This window comes from Notothenia rossii, assembly GCF_949606895.1.
Source record: "Notothenia rossii genome assembly, chromosome: 8".
NCBI lineage: Eukaryota > Metazoa > Chordata > Actinopteri > Perciformes > Nototheniidae > Notothenia > Notothenia rossii.
Genome location: NC_136906.1, coordinates 8,333,953 through 8,350,414, shown reverse-complemented (window position 1 = coordinate 8,350,414; position 16,462 = coordinate 8,333,953). Strand labels below are relative to the sequence as shown.

At 39.5% G+C, this 16,462-nt stretch overlaps 1 protein-coding gene across 2 annotated transcripts; it reads right to left on the bottom strand.

The window, feature by feature from the left end:
* Positions 1-6,629: 6,629 nt before the first annotated feature.
* Positions 6,630-14,174, bottom strand: slc2a6 (solute carrier family 2 member 6). Of its 2 annotated transcripts, none has more exons than XM_079646738.1 (9): positions 14,154-14,174; positions 13,864-14,002; positions 12,406-12,677; positions 11,653-11,749; positions 11,363-11,462; positions 11,084-11,277; positions 10,596-10,771; positions 9,786-10,069; positions 6,630-8,619 (listed from the first exon to the last, which is right to left on the bottom strand). In XM_079646738.1, exons 2-9 carry the CDS (start codon positions 13,915-13,917, stop codon positions 8,294-8,296), a joined length of 1,503 nt encoding a protein of 500 aa, XP_079502864.1. In that variant the 5' UTR covers positions 13,918-14,002; positions 14,154-14,174; the 3' UTR covers positions 6,630-8,293. The 2 variants fall into 2 exon arrangements, with proteins under 2 accessions (XP_079502864.1, XP_079502865.1); XM_079646739.1 differs by having other exon boundaries at positions 13,864-13,990; positions 14,154-14,169.
* Between the last annotated feature and the right edge of the window lie 2,288 nt (positions 14,175-16,462).

Sequence of the window (16,462 nt, the reverse complement as noted above, 5' to 3'; positions counted from 1 at the left end):
CGAGGCACGGGCCGAGGAGGTGGAGTTGCAGCAATCTTTGACTCAAGTTTACTTATCAATACTAAACAAAAATTAAATTATACCTCCTTTGAAAGCCTCATTTTCAGTCTTACGCATCCGACCTGGAAAACTTTGCAGCCAATCTTATTTGTTACAGTGTACCGTGCACCAGGTCCTTATTCAGAATTCTTATCAGAATTCTCTGAGTTTTTATCAGCTTTGGTACTTAAAACAGATAAAGTAATTATCGTAGGTGACTTTAATATTCATGTTGACGATGATAAAAATAGCCTTACTGTTGCATTTAACTCTATATTAGATTCTGTTGGTTTCTGTCAGAGTGTAAATAAACCAACCCACTGCTATAATCACACTCTTGACCTTGTTCTGACTTATGGTATTGAAATTGAGCAACTATTAGTCGAACCGCATAATCCTGCTTTATCCGACCATTTCTTAGTAACTTTTGAAGTACTGTTACTAGACTACAAAGCATTAGCCAAAAGCTCCTGCAGCAGAAACCTATCTGTTAGTGCTATAGCCAAATTTAAGGAAGAGATTCCACCAATACTTAACTCGATAGCATGTCTGCATGTAGGGGAGGAAACTTATACAAAATGTACACCACCCCAAATTGATCATGTTGTTGATAGTGCTACAGATGCGCTGCGAATAAAATTAGACTCTGTTGCTCCTTTGAAAAAGAAGAAAATAAAACAACATAGATTAGCTCCATGGCATAATGCCGAAACCCGCAAAATAAAGCAAAAGTCGAGACAACTTGAAAGGATATGGCGTTCCACTAAACTTGAAGAATCTCGTTTAATTTGGCATATTACACTCAATGAATATAAGAAAGCACTGCGTAAAGCGAGAGCAGCATACTACTCTTCATTAATAGATGAGAATAAGAATAATGCAAGATTTCTTTTCAGCACTGTAGCCAGGCTGACAGAGAGCCACAGCTCGACTGAGCCTTATATTCCCATAGCACTCAGTAGTAATGATTTTATGTGCTTTTTTAACGATAAAATTGTTACTCTTAGAAACAAAATCAATGACCTCTTGCCTTTAACCAGTATAGTGTTATCAACAGCTCCCGGAAACGTAAGTTCTAATATTACACTAGATAGTAAACTAGAATGCTTTTCAGCCATAAACCTTGAACAATTAAATTCAATGATTCTCTCTTCTAAACCATCAACGTGTATCTTAGACCCGATTCCAACTAAGCTGTTAAAATAAGTTTTTCCATTAATTAGCACTTCTTTATTAAATATTATGAATATGTCTTTATTACCAGGCTATGTTCCACAATCATTCAAAGTAGCAGTGATAAAACCGCTTCTTAAAAAGCACAACCTCGATCCAGAGGTTTTAGCCAACTATAGACCTATTTCTAATCTTCCGTTCCTCTCAAAGATTCTTGAGAAAGCAGTCGCAAAACAGCTGTGTGATTACTTAAAAAACTATGATTTATTTGAAGATTTTCAGTCTGGCTTTAGAACACAACATAGCACAGAGACAGCTCTGGTTAAAGTCACAAATGACATTCTAATAGCCTCTGACAAGGGACTTGTCTCTATTCTTGTCTTGCTCGATCTTAGTGCTGCATTTGATACTATCGACCATGATATCCTATTGCAAAGACTAGAGCACTTAGTTGGCATACAGGGAACTGCTTTAGGCTGGTTTAGGTCCTATCTATCTGAACGCTCTCAGTTTGTACGTGTCAACGATGAATCTTCCATGCAAACCAAAGTTAGCCATGGAGTGCCACAGGGCTCAGTGCTTGGACCTATTTTGTTCACCCTATATATGCTTCCGTTAGGCAATATTATAAGGAATCATTCTGTAAACTTTCATTGTTATGCGGATGATACTCAACTATATTTATCAATCAAGCCTGATGAAATTAATCATCTAAATAAAATTCAAGACTGCCTCAAGGACTTAAAAACGTGGATGACCTTAAATTTTTTGATGTTAAACACGACCAAAACTGAAGTTATTGTACTTGGCCCGAAGAATCTACGAAACAAATTATCTAAAGATATATTAACTATGGATGGCATTAATTTGACCTCCAGTGAGACTGTAAGGAATCTTGGTGTTATATTTGATCAGGATTTATCTTTTAACGCCCACATAAAATCAATTTCAAGGACCGCCTACTTCCATCTACGTAACATTGCAAAAATCAGGCATATCTTGCCTCAAAACGATGCAGAGAAACTAGTCCATGCATTTGTTACTTCAAGGCTGGATTATTGTAACTCCTTATTATCAGGGTGTACCAAGAAGTCAGTCAAGTCGCTTCAGCTGATTCAAAATGCTGCAGCTCGTGTACTAACCAGAGTTAGGAAAAGGGACCACATTACTCCTGTTCTGGCTGCCTTACACTGGCTCCCTATAGAACACAGGATAGAATTTAAAATTCTTCTTCTCGCCTACAAAGCCCTTAATGGGCAGGCGCCATCTTACCTTAAAGAACTCATTATACCCTATTGTCCTACTAGGGCATTGCGTTCCAAGAATGCAGGGTTGTTGGTTGTTCCTAGAGTCTCTAAAAGTACAATGGGAGCCAGAGCCTTTTCTTATCAAGCTCCACTTTTGTGGAATCAGCTTCCAGTTTGTGTTCGGACGGCAGACACCCTATCCGTTTTTAAGAGTGCGCTTAAGACCTTCCTTTTTGATAAAGCTTATAGTTAGGGCTGATTAGATTCAGCCCCTAGTTTTGCTGATATAGGCTTAGTTTGTCGGGGGACATCTTACTTCTTCCTTCTCTCGGTCTATACCTGTGTACTCTCATGTTCCGATTAACCCAGCTTCCCCGAATTTCTTTCTTTTTGGTGTCTATATACGCCGGGATCCAGAGTCATGGATGATCCTGCGGTCCTGTGTCATGGATTGCGAGTCCTGGATCTTGAGTCATGGCTGTGGTCCTGGATCATAAGTCCTGGATGGATATACTCATGGATTCATCTTCCTATTATACACACATGCATTTTCCAAACATTTGGACTACCTATGTTGCAAATGTATTATCTTTTCAATTTACACACGGCATCTATTGCACGTCTGTCCGTCCTGGGAGAGGGATCCCTCCTCTGTTGCTCTCCCTGAGGTTTCTCCCATTTTTCCCTTTAAACTGGGTTTTCTCTGGAAGTTTTTCCTTGTACGATGTGAGGGTCTAAGGACAGAGGGTGTCGTATTGTCATACTGATATTCTGTACAAACTGTGAAGTCCACTGAGACAAATGTAACATTTGTGATATTGGGCTATATAAATAAACATTGATTGATTGATTGATTGATTGATTGATATGAGTGGAGAAACCATAACGCAGCGTCCACACGGCAGCGTGCGTTGAAGCTTGCCGGTGAGCTTGTCTGAAACTCGACCAACAACCAATCACATGAATCTCCCGCCCCGGAAACACAAGCATGCGGTTTGATTGGCTAGAGCTTGTACTGGCATATGATTTGATTGGCTGATGCTTCCGTCGAAGCTTCAAAATTTGAACATTGCTCAACTCAAGCGAGCAACGCGAGCAAAGCGAAGCAACGCTCCCACAATGCAGTTCGGCAAAGCGTGACGTCACCCCATTCAAAGTGAATGGGCAGAAGCGTTGAAGCTTCAACGCACGCTGCCGTGTGGACGGGCCGTATAGCCTAGGCCAGGCATCCTCAAAGTCCGGACTCCGGTCCGGATCCGGACCGAACGACAACTGTCTCTGGACTCTGAGCGAAATTATACTTTTCATATGTATTATCTGTATTATCTGTGTTATTTTTGAGACAACGCAACGAGTCAAAATTCTCCGCTGTGTACAAACAGCGCTCTATCTGTCTGTCTGTCTGTGTGTGTCTGTGTGTGTCTGTCAACGCATTGGTCCAATCACATTCAGCATCCCGTCAGTGTTTTTTCCCCCCCACCAACACTCTGCGAATCAGAGGCACAGTAGGGCGGGTCTTCGCGGAATGCGGGTGGGAAAAATGTGTGTTTAAAAAAAAAAAGTCAGAGCGAGAGTTAACAGCTCATCTAGTTGCATCTGTACTGTAGCTAGCAGCCTAGTTTCACCTACCGGGGACCCCGGGGCGGCATGGGGTGGCAACTGCCACCCTAAAAATAGGCCTTGCCACCCAGTTGGCAGCTTTGTTTTGAAAGAAAAGTTGTGGCTCATCGGACATTTATGAGAGAACGTCTCTAATGTCCGAGTGCAAGTGAATGCAGCACAAGACACACGTCTTGTAACGCACGTCAACCCATGGCGCGAGCGTTGAAATATGATTGGCGGCGATTTCATTTGAACGGTACGGCGCAAAACGAGAAGCATTCGGACCATAGACTGATTCGGACCTAAGTACTGAAGGAATGAGGTATTTGCGGTCTACAATGACAGAGAAGAGACTGTCAAGTTTGGCTGTACATTGAATCAATGGCTGTTCATTGAATCAAAACGCACTAAAGCTTTGGATCTTACTAATTTGGTGAGGCGTTTTGCTGAACAAAATGGTAATCGCGGCATTCAGCTGTAATAGGCATGATGCTCTGCTCACGGGATGAGCATACAAAACTGTTAAGATGATGACCTTACGAGTTTTTTCTTTGTGGGGGTCTGCCCCCAAAAAACTGTTCTAAGTCCTGAGAAAGTCAAATAAGACGGTGTGTAAAACTACACTGCCCAGCCAAAAAAAAGTAACCACTTTTTTTTAACTAGGCCAGTAGGTAAGGACTTTCCACTGGATAATAACTGAAGTATAAAATAATGCATGACTGAAGTGATGGAGACCATGTTTGAAGGCAAACAAAAAGAGGAAATGACAGGTCAAATAAAGCAAATCCCCCTCTCAGATTCCACAGCAACCAGAAGAACATAAATACTGGCTGGTGATTTGATTAATCAGCTTTGTGATGGAATACAAAATGCACAGTGCATTTCCTTAGCTGTGGATGAGTCCACTGGCACCACTGACAATGCTCAGTTGCTGGTGTTTGTGAGTTTTTATGATGAGGCAAAGGGGGAGTTTGTTGAAGATGAGTTGGGCCTGACGAACCTCAGTGGACACACAAGGGGGCAAGACACTTATAAAGCAATGATGGGAATGCTGAATGAAAGAGGGTGCGGCTGCCTTTATTCATAACTGTGCAGCTCTGCGACTCTGAGGGATCAAGCACAGACGCAATAACAATGAAAACTGCTGCACACAGATTATTTTTGTTTTTGCAACCTCGTGTTAAGAATCTTGTTGCAATTGTTTAAAATGTTGAATGACCGTAATCATCGGACCTTTGTCTTATTAAAAACATTTTTTTGGACCTTTAACATTTGTATTTGAGTACCCCTGGCCTAGGCTATGTAAAGCCTACACACGTTTGGAGGGCCTCAGATTATATCTATACTATTTGTAATTGATTATTAACGATTCAATTATTGATACATCATGGATTATTCTAATTCATTCAGTCAACACTTTTGAAACAAATACATTGAAAATATTGTATAGTTCAGCCTCTTGGATCATCATATTCAGTTTGTTATTTAAATTATTTGTGTTAAGAAATAATGTATTTAGAATGACAAGGATAGGTTTGTTGATATACATAATTATACTATGTTTTGCTTTTTGGATCTTTTTGGATCTTTTTGCATCTATGGTTCGTATCCTTCCTTTCACACAATTAAAACACTGTTAGGTTTGAAGTGTTGGCAGCAGAAGTTTCCTGTTACATATTTGAGTGATTGGTCACCTCACTTTAATAACGATAGAGATATTCTGCATTGGCATCCATTTTCATTTAGAATTTCCTATTCCATTTTCTGCCTATAATAAGTAAACCCGTCAGAGATTGACAGTGTATTGATGAAACAATTGATTTATTGCATGCATTGATTGTCTGTATACATCCTGTCCGAGTTTGGTTACATTGCTATTGGAGCTACAACGAGCCGTTAAAGGCAGAGAGTGAAATTCAGTGAATACACGTAGTTTGCAGAGATGCTGTATGAGAAACCAAAGTGATTTTGGAAAATTGCACAATATAAATCTATTCTAGTAGACCTCAACAATGGAATTATGATCAGTGGACATGGCCATGACATGGGACCTTTAAAGAGATACTGTTCATTTCAAGGCAAACACTGCCCTATTTTTACATTATTGCGAGGATCCAAAAATGAACCACATTAGCAGTAATCTTCTATCTTTGTAGGCGTTATAAACAAATGGTTTTGACTGTGAATTCAGAAAAAGAAATGTCACTGTTGTTACTGCAATTCATTGAAAAGGTTATATTGACTTACTGTTGTGTGTGTAGGAACACAATGACACTAATGCTATGCTGAAGCTATTCAATTGACTGACATGACTATGAACACACGAAAGGTGCAGCTCACATCAAAGTAACACACACACACACACACACACACACACACACACACACACACACACACACACACACACACACACACACACACACAAAACACACACAACGCACGCACGCACACACACACACACACACACACACACACACACACACACACACACACACACACACACCCACCCCCACCCCAAAACCTGTGTTGTTTCTTCCCTTCTTTGACAGACTCGACATGTCAATCAAACAGTGTACAGACTAGACAGAATTTATTACAACAAAAAATTGCATAATACTGAATTCGATCCATCCCTTCAAATGTACCTTTTAAAAAGAGTGTATAGACAACATAAAAGGACCACCTTACATCATAATACAATCAATTAAATTACTACAAGTATTGCAAGTTAGTGTAAATATGCTGTAAAATCTTGAGGGCGTATAGTCACATCAACATCAGTACCTTTGATGATTAATTATTTTAGTATCTACAGATACGTTCTAATTTTTACCCATTATTCTGAATGAAGGAATCAAAATAGAGTGTATTAAATAATAATGATGAGTCCTGCTGCTAAGCAACTATGAAGATGGGGCAGGAAAGTACATGCTGGCTGAGTCAGACAGTGAGTCCAGACTGTGGCATGTGACCTGTCCTGCTCAGCCACCGCTTGGCCAGGAACGTCACTTCCTGTCTTCATTTAGAGGAGTTGATGAACCAGGATTTTTTTCAGACAGCTGGCAACCTGTTTGTTCACATGGTTATTACATATTTGAGGATATTGTGGTCTTTGGCCTTGCTATTTATCAGATCTGCTTTTAAATTATGAACCCTACTTAACCCTCAGGTCTTCGGTTTCATCTGTTTTATTCAGTTTTATTGTGTTGCACTGTTGGACGAGCCTGTGACCTAAGATTTTCATTGACATAACTACACTGTAGCTATGTACAAATGACAATAAAAGCCTGGAATCTTGAATCTTGAATCTGCTGGCCTTTAAATGATACCTAGTTAAAATAAAGACCCACGGTGAGGCGTCTTTTTAATGTTGCGACCCACGATTGTGGAACAGCCTCCCGGAAGACCAGCGTTCATACTTTTAAGATACATGGTTGTACAAAGTATAGTGCATTGTGTGCAGGAATATCCAAATGTATAAATAGGCTAACTTCATGGTTGGTTACCAAAGAAATGGTATGTCGAGTAGGCTGTGTTTAAAGGTATTTGTTTGAACTTAATCCTATTGTATAGTTTAAGTGTTGCTATGTTTGAACATGGCATTTACATCAGTGATTAGATTAACCTGTTTGTGTTCGAGGTGTATGATAAAAAGTAGTTATACGTGATATTTTATGTAAATGTTGCAATACCACAGTGTAGAAGTGCTTATACTCTTGCATGCAAAGTTTGATTAAAAGAACATGATGGCATCAAAATAAACTTAAAGTACATATATTAGTCATAATCGATAATAGCTTGTTTAAAAAAAAAAAAAGGTAATATTATATTATACTTTGTTCTAATTAGTAATGTTGTTGCTGCTAAAAGTGTAGATAATTTCCACATCTTTATATACTGCTGTGTAGCTTGTACATTTCCAACGCTGTTCAATTATCACATCGTCATTATGAGTTAATCTATATTTTGTATTACGTAATAATCTGAATCTGTAAAATAACTAAAGCTGTCGTGGACAAAAAAGTATGATATTGGCTTTTAAAAATGTTTGGAGTAGAGGTAAAAAGTAGCATAACATTAAATACTCAGGTAAAGTAACATTATACTGAAGTATTTAAATAAATGTACTTCACTACATTCCACCACTGGTTATATATTAAATGAAAAACCCTCTAAATTAGCCCTTTCTTAGAGGTATCCCATGGTAACAATATATATATTTGTATCTCTCTCTACGTCTGTTCAGTGGAAGGACTCCGGGTGATGGTGAATGTCCCTCCTGTCCTGAAATAATTCTCTATTTCCTCAAGCGAATGGCCTCGAGTCTCTGGGACACACACGGCGGTGAACAGCAGGCAGAACACACACACCACGGTGAAACACAGGTAGGGCACGAACAGGCTGTGGTCCTCCACCAGGTGAACGAAGGCCTGCGTGAGGGCGAAGGCCGTCAACCAGCTGACGGCCACACACAGACCTGAAGCCACGCCCCTGGCTACCAGCGGCAACACCTCCGACATTAGCAACCATGTGATCGGGCCCCATCCCAAGGCGTATCCTAGGAGACAACAATAGGACGGCAAAGATGATGTCGTTGCACAACAAAAGCCCAGAAAGCCGTTAGGGCTCGGTCACATCCTGCTTTGATTTGTTTTTCTTATGCTCTTTGTTTTATTGTATTGAAAAAATGTACTCAACTAATTATTTGTTCCCTTTTTTAGTTGAGATTTTGGACAGTCGAGAGCGTTATATTTGTTGGCTGCCTCAGGAGATCGTTGACAAAGTTCATGGGTCAACAAACATTACTATCAAAAGAGCAATTTTGCCCCTTTGTCACAAAATTAAGTTTGTCTGGAGCCTCAAAATATATTTGATAACACAGCTTAAAACGTATGTATTTTGTTATGCAACACTTCTGTCTATAAAAAATGTTGTTTGTTGCATTTGTGAACTTAGACAATAAAGAAAAATGTTGTGACATAAAGTCTTGATTGATATCCGCGTATCTAGGAAATCACACAACCACTGAAACTGAAAAGTTTGAAATGTTTTCTCATTAAGTAAGGTGTGCTAACATAATTGACCCATTTAAGTGAAGAGCAGAAACAACATGTGGGTGTTGACGTGTAACAGAAAGCAGTTAATCATTCTTCAAGAACAAACTGTGTGTAACAATGCCCTGAGAGCATGAACTGAGTTTGAACACAACAGAAAGGTAATCTTCTAACAACAGAACGCGCGTCGTATTTATTTATTTAACGGCTCTTTATTTTTCTCATACTGCCTGTGCTGCAGCACCTCTTTTCACCCTCTGTCTGAAACCAGAGCCCAGTCTGCTCTGATTTGTTAGCTGGCCAGCTCTGTTGTGATTGGTTCAAACCTTAGGGATGTCCCAGCCCTTAGCCAATCACGTACAATGTGTTGGAGCACTAGTCAATAGAAGCATGAGTGTTACATAGTGATGTCACTCTGTTACAGAAGTAAACAAAGTCACTAATGGAGACGTTTCAGGCAGGGGGCGAGTGTGGGAGAGAATTTTAGTCTTTGCAGAACATTTACATGCACAAAAACCTATAAAACACACTACAGGACAGGGATAACCCTAAAAAGCATAATAAGGCCCCTTTAAGATATTTAAATCAAGAATGAATATTATCTGAAACCAAAGTTGTGATTAGGTGAACCAAAATGTTTCATCAAAGGAAGATAGCTTTCAACACTCACCAAGAATAAACACTATGGTGCTGATGAGAGGTATGAGGCCTGCTGAAGTTTGCTGGCTTGCCTCCAAAGTGCTTGCAATGGCATCATGGGAGATAGTGAGGTTAAGAGGGGCGGGGCCTGGGGGGCATGGTGTGATGTGGGAGTTAATGGTAAGAGTCAGACTGGACAGGATCATCAACAGGCTCGACGTGTACAGCAGGGCTTTGCGTCCCGCCCTGTCCATCAGAATGGCTGCCACGGCAACAGCGAAGAGGCGGAACGCTCCAACAATGGCGGCATCAAACCTGACAAACACCAAACGAGAAAGGTCAGTTTCTATATGATTTGTGATTAAAGATAATTATGTTAATTGAAGTTAGAATCTTCTTCGTAGTTTAGCCCAGCCTTTCCCTCGGCTGATCATACATTTAAAGCCAATGCAATGACACTTACACTGGTTCGGTTTATGAAAAGCTAATTTATTTAAGGCAGTTTTTTTGAGTTTGTATCATCATGGTTAAATGCAATTAGATTTAGGGTTAGGGTTAGGAATGGATAGACCCCGGGTGCAAATAGCAGTCTTGACTATACTCACCCGGGTACAAATGATATCTAAATAAGAAATGTTATGCTACGTAAGTAACATTTATGGTTAGGGTAGGCCCAAACTCTGAGTGTATTTCTTTATTTATAAAGCAAATGTTCTAAAAGCATTGAAAACAGCAACACTTCCATGAGTCATGACAATTAAATAATAATATAGGAATCCCAATAAATAGGCCTACTGCAGATAAATTGTAGGTGTATATAGATTTTTTTGAAAGGCCCAACCTGGCAGGCAGGGAGACGTTGCTTTTGGCAAAGATGGGCTCCATGAAGACCAGGATGGGTGTGATGCCCGTCATCTGCTGCAGGAAACGCATCACCACTGAGATGAGGATTGGCCGGTAGTACACGGGTGTGGCCAGCTGCGACCACGTGACTTTAGCCTGTGTGTTGATGCTGTGCTGCATTGGGAGACAGAAAAACAAAGGTGTGTGTCCTTCGAAATTGCTCACAAAAATTGCTCACGTCGTCCAATGACAGAGCTGCCATTATTGGAGGATCTCTACACCCAGCATTGTAGGAAGAAGGCTAACAGGATTATTAAAGACCTCCATAACCCCAGAAACAAAGTTTTAGTCTGCAGCCTTCTAGCAGCGGGTATCGCAGTAACGTCAAAAAACACCTGAGAGTTTTACCCCACAGGCTGTAGGACTCTCTTTAAAGTGTCAGTTATTTTGTGTCTTTTGCACTATTTAACGTGGTTTTCTCAGTACCTGTATGTCATTGATCTCCCCTTGTGTGTCGTAGTGTTCCCCCCTCAGCCACCGGAGAGCCTTCTCCGCCTGCTGCTCCCTCCCCAGTTTGACGAGCCTCCTGGGGGAGCTGGGCATGAATACCAGAAGGACAACCATCAGCAGAGCCGGGAACCCCCCCGCCACCGCCAACCACCGCCACCGTAACACCAGACCTGCACGTCAAACTCTCAGAATTGAACAGTTCATGAAAGAAATGTGTGAGTATTATGTTATGCAGGCCTATTGGTATGTTCCTACCCAGGGCGTAGAGCGCCAGGGCCCCAGTCACAGAGGTGATCTGAGGGCAGGAACCCATAGCCCCTCTCACTTTTTTATGGGAGATCTCTGAGATGTAAACCTGTCACATAAGCACACAAAAGAAACACACACATTTACAATAACCCAGTATTAATACAGGTTTTAGCACTGAAATTAAATTGTCACAACTGACATATCAAACTCTGATTAAACTGAGGTAACAGTAACAAAAAAGAGGACAATTTGCATGGCTATGTTATGAATAAGTTCCTGTAACGATGGTAACCTACAGGTATTGATCCTGCCGTCATCCCCCCGGCAACACCTGTGAGGAAACGGCCCAAAAGGAGCATCCAGATGTCCGAAGCTCCTCCCATCAGCAAGTACCTACATTTAAACAGAAGATAATTTTCAAAGAGGTTCATATTTGTACTTATTGCTTTTACTGTGACATGCTTAAATGCTTTAATGTTCAAAAAGCACTTTATTTAATGAACCCATTCTGCTCTGATTGGTTAGCTGGACAGCTCTGTTGTGACTTAGCCTACTATGTGTTGGGTAGCAAGCCAATGGAATAAAAAAACAAACACAATACAGTTTGATGGATTACATTATAGATTACCGCAGTATCCGCACAAAAACCACCAGACTCAGGGACAGTTTTATCCCATAGGCCATAAGACTGCTAAACACCTGAGATTTGTTAAGTGTCCCGATAAAAAATCCTGTTTGTCATCTTGCAATATACTAATTTATATAAATAGTTATCACCGCAATAAACCGTATTTAATTTAATCTTAATTTACATTATTTAATTTAATATTCTGTTCTTGTACATATCATATTGTAATGTATATAGACTTTTTGCGCTACTTATTATTATTATTTTGTATTTTTGTATTTTATTATATATGTTGCATTGTTGGAGGAGCTCAGGTCAGAAGAATTTCATTGCCATTTCTACACTGTAGCTTTGTGCATATGACAATGAAACCTTTGAATCTTTGAATCTTTGAGATGGCTGTATTGCAACAGAAACCCACCCAATAGTGGACGGCACTCCTGACGCCATGATACTCAGCTTCCGTCCAATCAGGTCGTTGAGCAGCATGGCCCCCAGACCCCCTGCGGCTGCCCCCAGGGTGTAGATGGAGCCGAACCAGGCGGCCTCCTCCTTACCCATCCTGAGCCGAGGGTCCACATCGGGGCCCTGGAGCTGGGGCAGGACCGATGACGGGTAAACCAGGGAGTAACCGAAGTTGAAGTTCCCCAAGATGGCCGAGAAGACAGCCAGATACAGTTTGGAGTCATTGATCTGGGGCAGAAGGATTTGGAAGCTGAAACTCAGAGTATAAACTGCATACACACGAGGCAGGAACAAAGGGTAGATAGGTTAATGTTGAAGGGGAAGTTTCAATTAGAAGGATCTTTCAATTTACCCTTCCTTTAAAATTAAAGTAAATATCAGTGTCAGCAACATACATTTTGTGTCTTGTGGATTTCCATGATTTTTCTCTAGCACACAGAAGGGAAGTGTGTTATTTTCACAGTTGTATTCACAGTTAACCCACATAAACGCATCGCAGCATCTTCTTCATGACGACCAAGCTGATCTCTAGGAAATTTCAACAATTATATAATATTTGACCATTTTATTGCCCTCATCCACGCATTCAGCAGGACAATTGAGATTAAGTTGGTGTGAACTTTGCCTCATGACTCAAATGTATTATTAGTTTTCACTCAGTTAAGCCAAATAATGTGTTATGTCTGTAATTCATTCTAGCCTTATTTGACCTCCGATCTTCTCCATAGACCAGTTTCACAAACATTGAGTGTTAAACTTATATTGTAGCTTATATCAATCTAATAGTCACACATCAGATAGACGTCTAAGAAGTCGAGTTCTTGGCCATCTTAGGTAACTCTTTTCTATGAATTCTAATGTTGCAACCCGAACCAAATATTTGCAACAGTTTAATCAGAAAGCAGCGCTCACATAATGTGGCTTCATTTTGTGGCAGGGCACATTACTTTTTCTATATCAGCAGTATAAGTCTGTGTATTTCCCTTAGACACACAAACAACTGCAACAGGTTACTGAGGTCCCTAAAAACTCTTGCTATTCCCATTACTCACTCTAAAAACATTGTTCAAATAGCACAAATTATACATTATATTTGCTATTTTCCTGTTTTCTTGTAGCACTGGTCCGTAGGTTTTACTTTTTTTTTGAAAACTTCGATAAGTCATGAAATGTTGATATTTGTGAGCTATTTAACTTACATCAAACGTATTTACGAGTAAAATAAAAATATGCATAATAACACTACAGATTTGTCTGGAATATCCTTGGTAAACTGCACCCTTTAATTTAGACCTTTATCCCTTAACATGTTACAAAGAATGTATCTTAAAGCTCCAATACATCAATGTTAGGCTAGCTATATATGCTTTTGATGAGATTTTAAAATCAATAAACTAACAGAATTGTTTCCTACCTTGGATTCAGTTGATGTTGATCTTCCTTTCAGCAGTCGAGTGTTTTCAGCCATGTCTGCAGCAGGAAACTGTCACACAGAGGTTATCAAATCCAACGTGTTTGATTTGTGACTTCTGTTTCAGGATCTGTTCGTTCCCCTTTGCAAAGAGGATGTCATGTTATAAATAGTCAGATAAAAACGTGTCAATGTGGAAATCAAGCATCGAACAAATGTGGTTAAAAATGAAATCAAACAAGTTAAAATGAAGACAATTTTGTCTAAAAACTGAAAAATATTAAGAGACAGACCTGTGTGTTGTCCAAGGTTTCCACTCAGACTGAATGAATCAGGCAGTGGCAAGCTACATGTGGTCATAACGAAAAATGAAACTGAAATCTGTGCCAACACTGGACTTCCACAAGTGAAACTCAACTGGAATTAATAGTGTGAATTATTTAACATTTTCAATAAATAACTGAGTAATAGTAGTAATATTTGCAAACTTTAAAAAAATACATATAATTTATAAAAATGTGCTTCTTTTATTAACTTTTAATGTTATTTATCAAAAATAATTACTTTCAAAATGACCAAAGACGTACTTTTTAATCTGTTCAGAATGACTTTGAATGAAGCACTTTAGTCCCATTTCATTTACATTGATTACAAATATAATGATCACACATTTGTGGAATAAACACACTGAATGCTGATTTAAAAATATTTACTATTTTCCGATTCAATAAAAAACACACGTGAGTCAGATATCACATTAGATTAGATTAGATTACATTAGACAAACATTATTGATCCGAGATTGGGAAAAGCTTTGTTACAGCAGCATGTTCACAAGCCATTATAATTAAATAAAAAGTAAACACACAGAGTAATAATATACAAATCAACAGAAGGATATTTATAGAGCATCCAGAGAAAAGCAATATGAACTAGAGAATGCAATTCCTGAAGAAATTGCTAGTGGGAATGCTTTATGCTGAAAAGCTGACGCTGAATTGCTATTCTGAAATGTAATGTGTAAGAAGAAAGTGAAGAATTTAGATTGAAATGATACATGAACACTGGGGGCTTGAATGTGTGATAAGAGAAGAAAAGAAAGTAAAAAAGCTTGGAAAAGCAGCAGAAAATTTGAACTGCAAACTATTAAGCGAACATATTTTCTATATAGTATGTCTATTTTATTTATATGTATAGAAAGTTTTTATATTTTAAATGCACACTTCATCTTTAATTTTATCAGCACCACGTCACTATTATTTATAGGCCGGACCATTAACCATTATCTGAAGTCTGCTGCTGTTTTAGACCATTTGCATAGGTATCACGACAACATCGTTTTTTATGGCGAGGGATGCGTTTCCATGGCAACAGCCTATGGTGAGATCTCAGATTTGGCATAGAGCTGTTGAGGCATGGACCGGTGATATACAAGCGAAGTTTGGGGGACGATCGGACCGTGTCCATTGGAGTTACAGCGACATCTTGTTTTATGGCAAGGAATGCGTTTCCATGGAAACGGCATATGATGACACCCCATTATTGACGTAGAGCTGTGTTAACCATAAGTCTGCTGCTCTGAGCATGTCAGTTGGAGTTAGGACATCATCGTGTTCCATAACACAGGTGCTTATATTTGAGCTAACGACGTGTCCAGAGATCAAAGGTTTCCATGGTGATGTGCAGTAATCAGTGAGAGGAGAGCATTTTCATTGTTCTGAATGAGAGATAAACCTTTTACATGTGAACGTTTTGTTGAAGAACCGTAACAGATATTGGTGACATTTCAAAGTGTGAAGCATGTCAAGGAACTTGAGCATCTGAAGTGTACTTTTTGTGTACTTTCGGGTTAATAATGTGGCTGCTGTGGTTGGGAAAGATGAGGCTGTACTTACAATGGGGTTTAATGGAGACATGTTGAAGGTTTTTGTCACTTCATGCCCTCAAGAGGCATTTTGTTTAATTATTTAGCTTAATTTTTCAAGGTACGAGATGTTTTCCTACGTTTGTCATGAAAAATTATGTCTCAGGAATGTAGGGTTTGGGAATTATGGCAGGTTTAAAAGAAAATATGAAGGCAAAATTAAATCTGTCCTCCACTCTAGCTGTGACATCACACACTCTAAAATCTGAATAGGGCCTCTTTACCGAGGTCTGAACAATGTTTAATATCTCTAAAAGTACGAATCAGATTTAAAAGTTGTGTTACACGAATAATGTCAGAAAGATGTGTAACATTTTAAAGTTGGAATGAGATTTCTGAGTGAAAGTATGAAGGAGCAGTTAGCAGTTGAAGTTGCATGAAGATTGTTCAAGTCTGAAGAGTTTCTCCATTGACTTCCATGTTAAAAATGTGATGAATTATGGGATGTATCTCTGGAATTATGAAAGTTATGAATAAGAAAAGTAATAGCCATCGATTCCCAACCGAGCTGAACATTTTGATGTTCGAACGGAGTTTCTGCGATGTGGAATGTGGGAGAAGAAGAGGTGCAAAATAACCCGACGAATAATACAGAATTTCGTGCGTAGCACCCAAGCGGCAAACTCTGGGGAAAAACCGGGACGCCAATACGGAAGTGTAACACACTGCAGTTCATAC

Coding starts and splice junctions, on each gene's coding strand:
- slc2a6 (XM_079646738.1), bottom strand. CDS start 13,917: ATGGCTGAAAACACTCGACTGCTGAAAGGAAGATCAACATCAACTGAA. Junction 12,678..13,863: donor CAACATCAACTGAATCCAAG/GTAGGAAACAAT, acceptor CTTCTGCCCCAG/ATCAATGACTCCAAACTGTA. Junction 11,278..11,362: donor CCTGGCGCTCTACGCCCTGG/GTAGGAACATAC, acceptor TTTGACGTGCAG/GTCTGGTGTTACGGTGGCGG.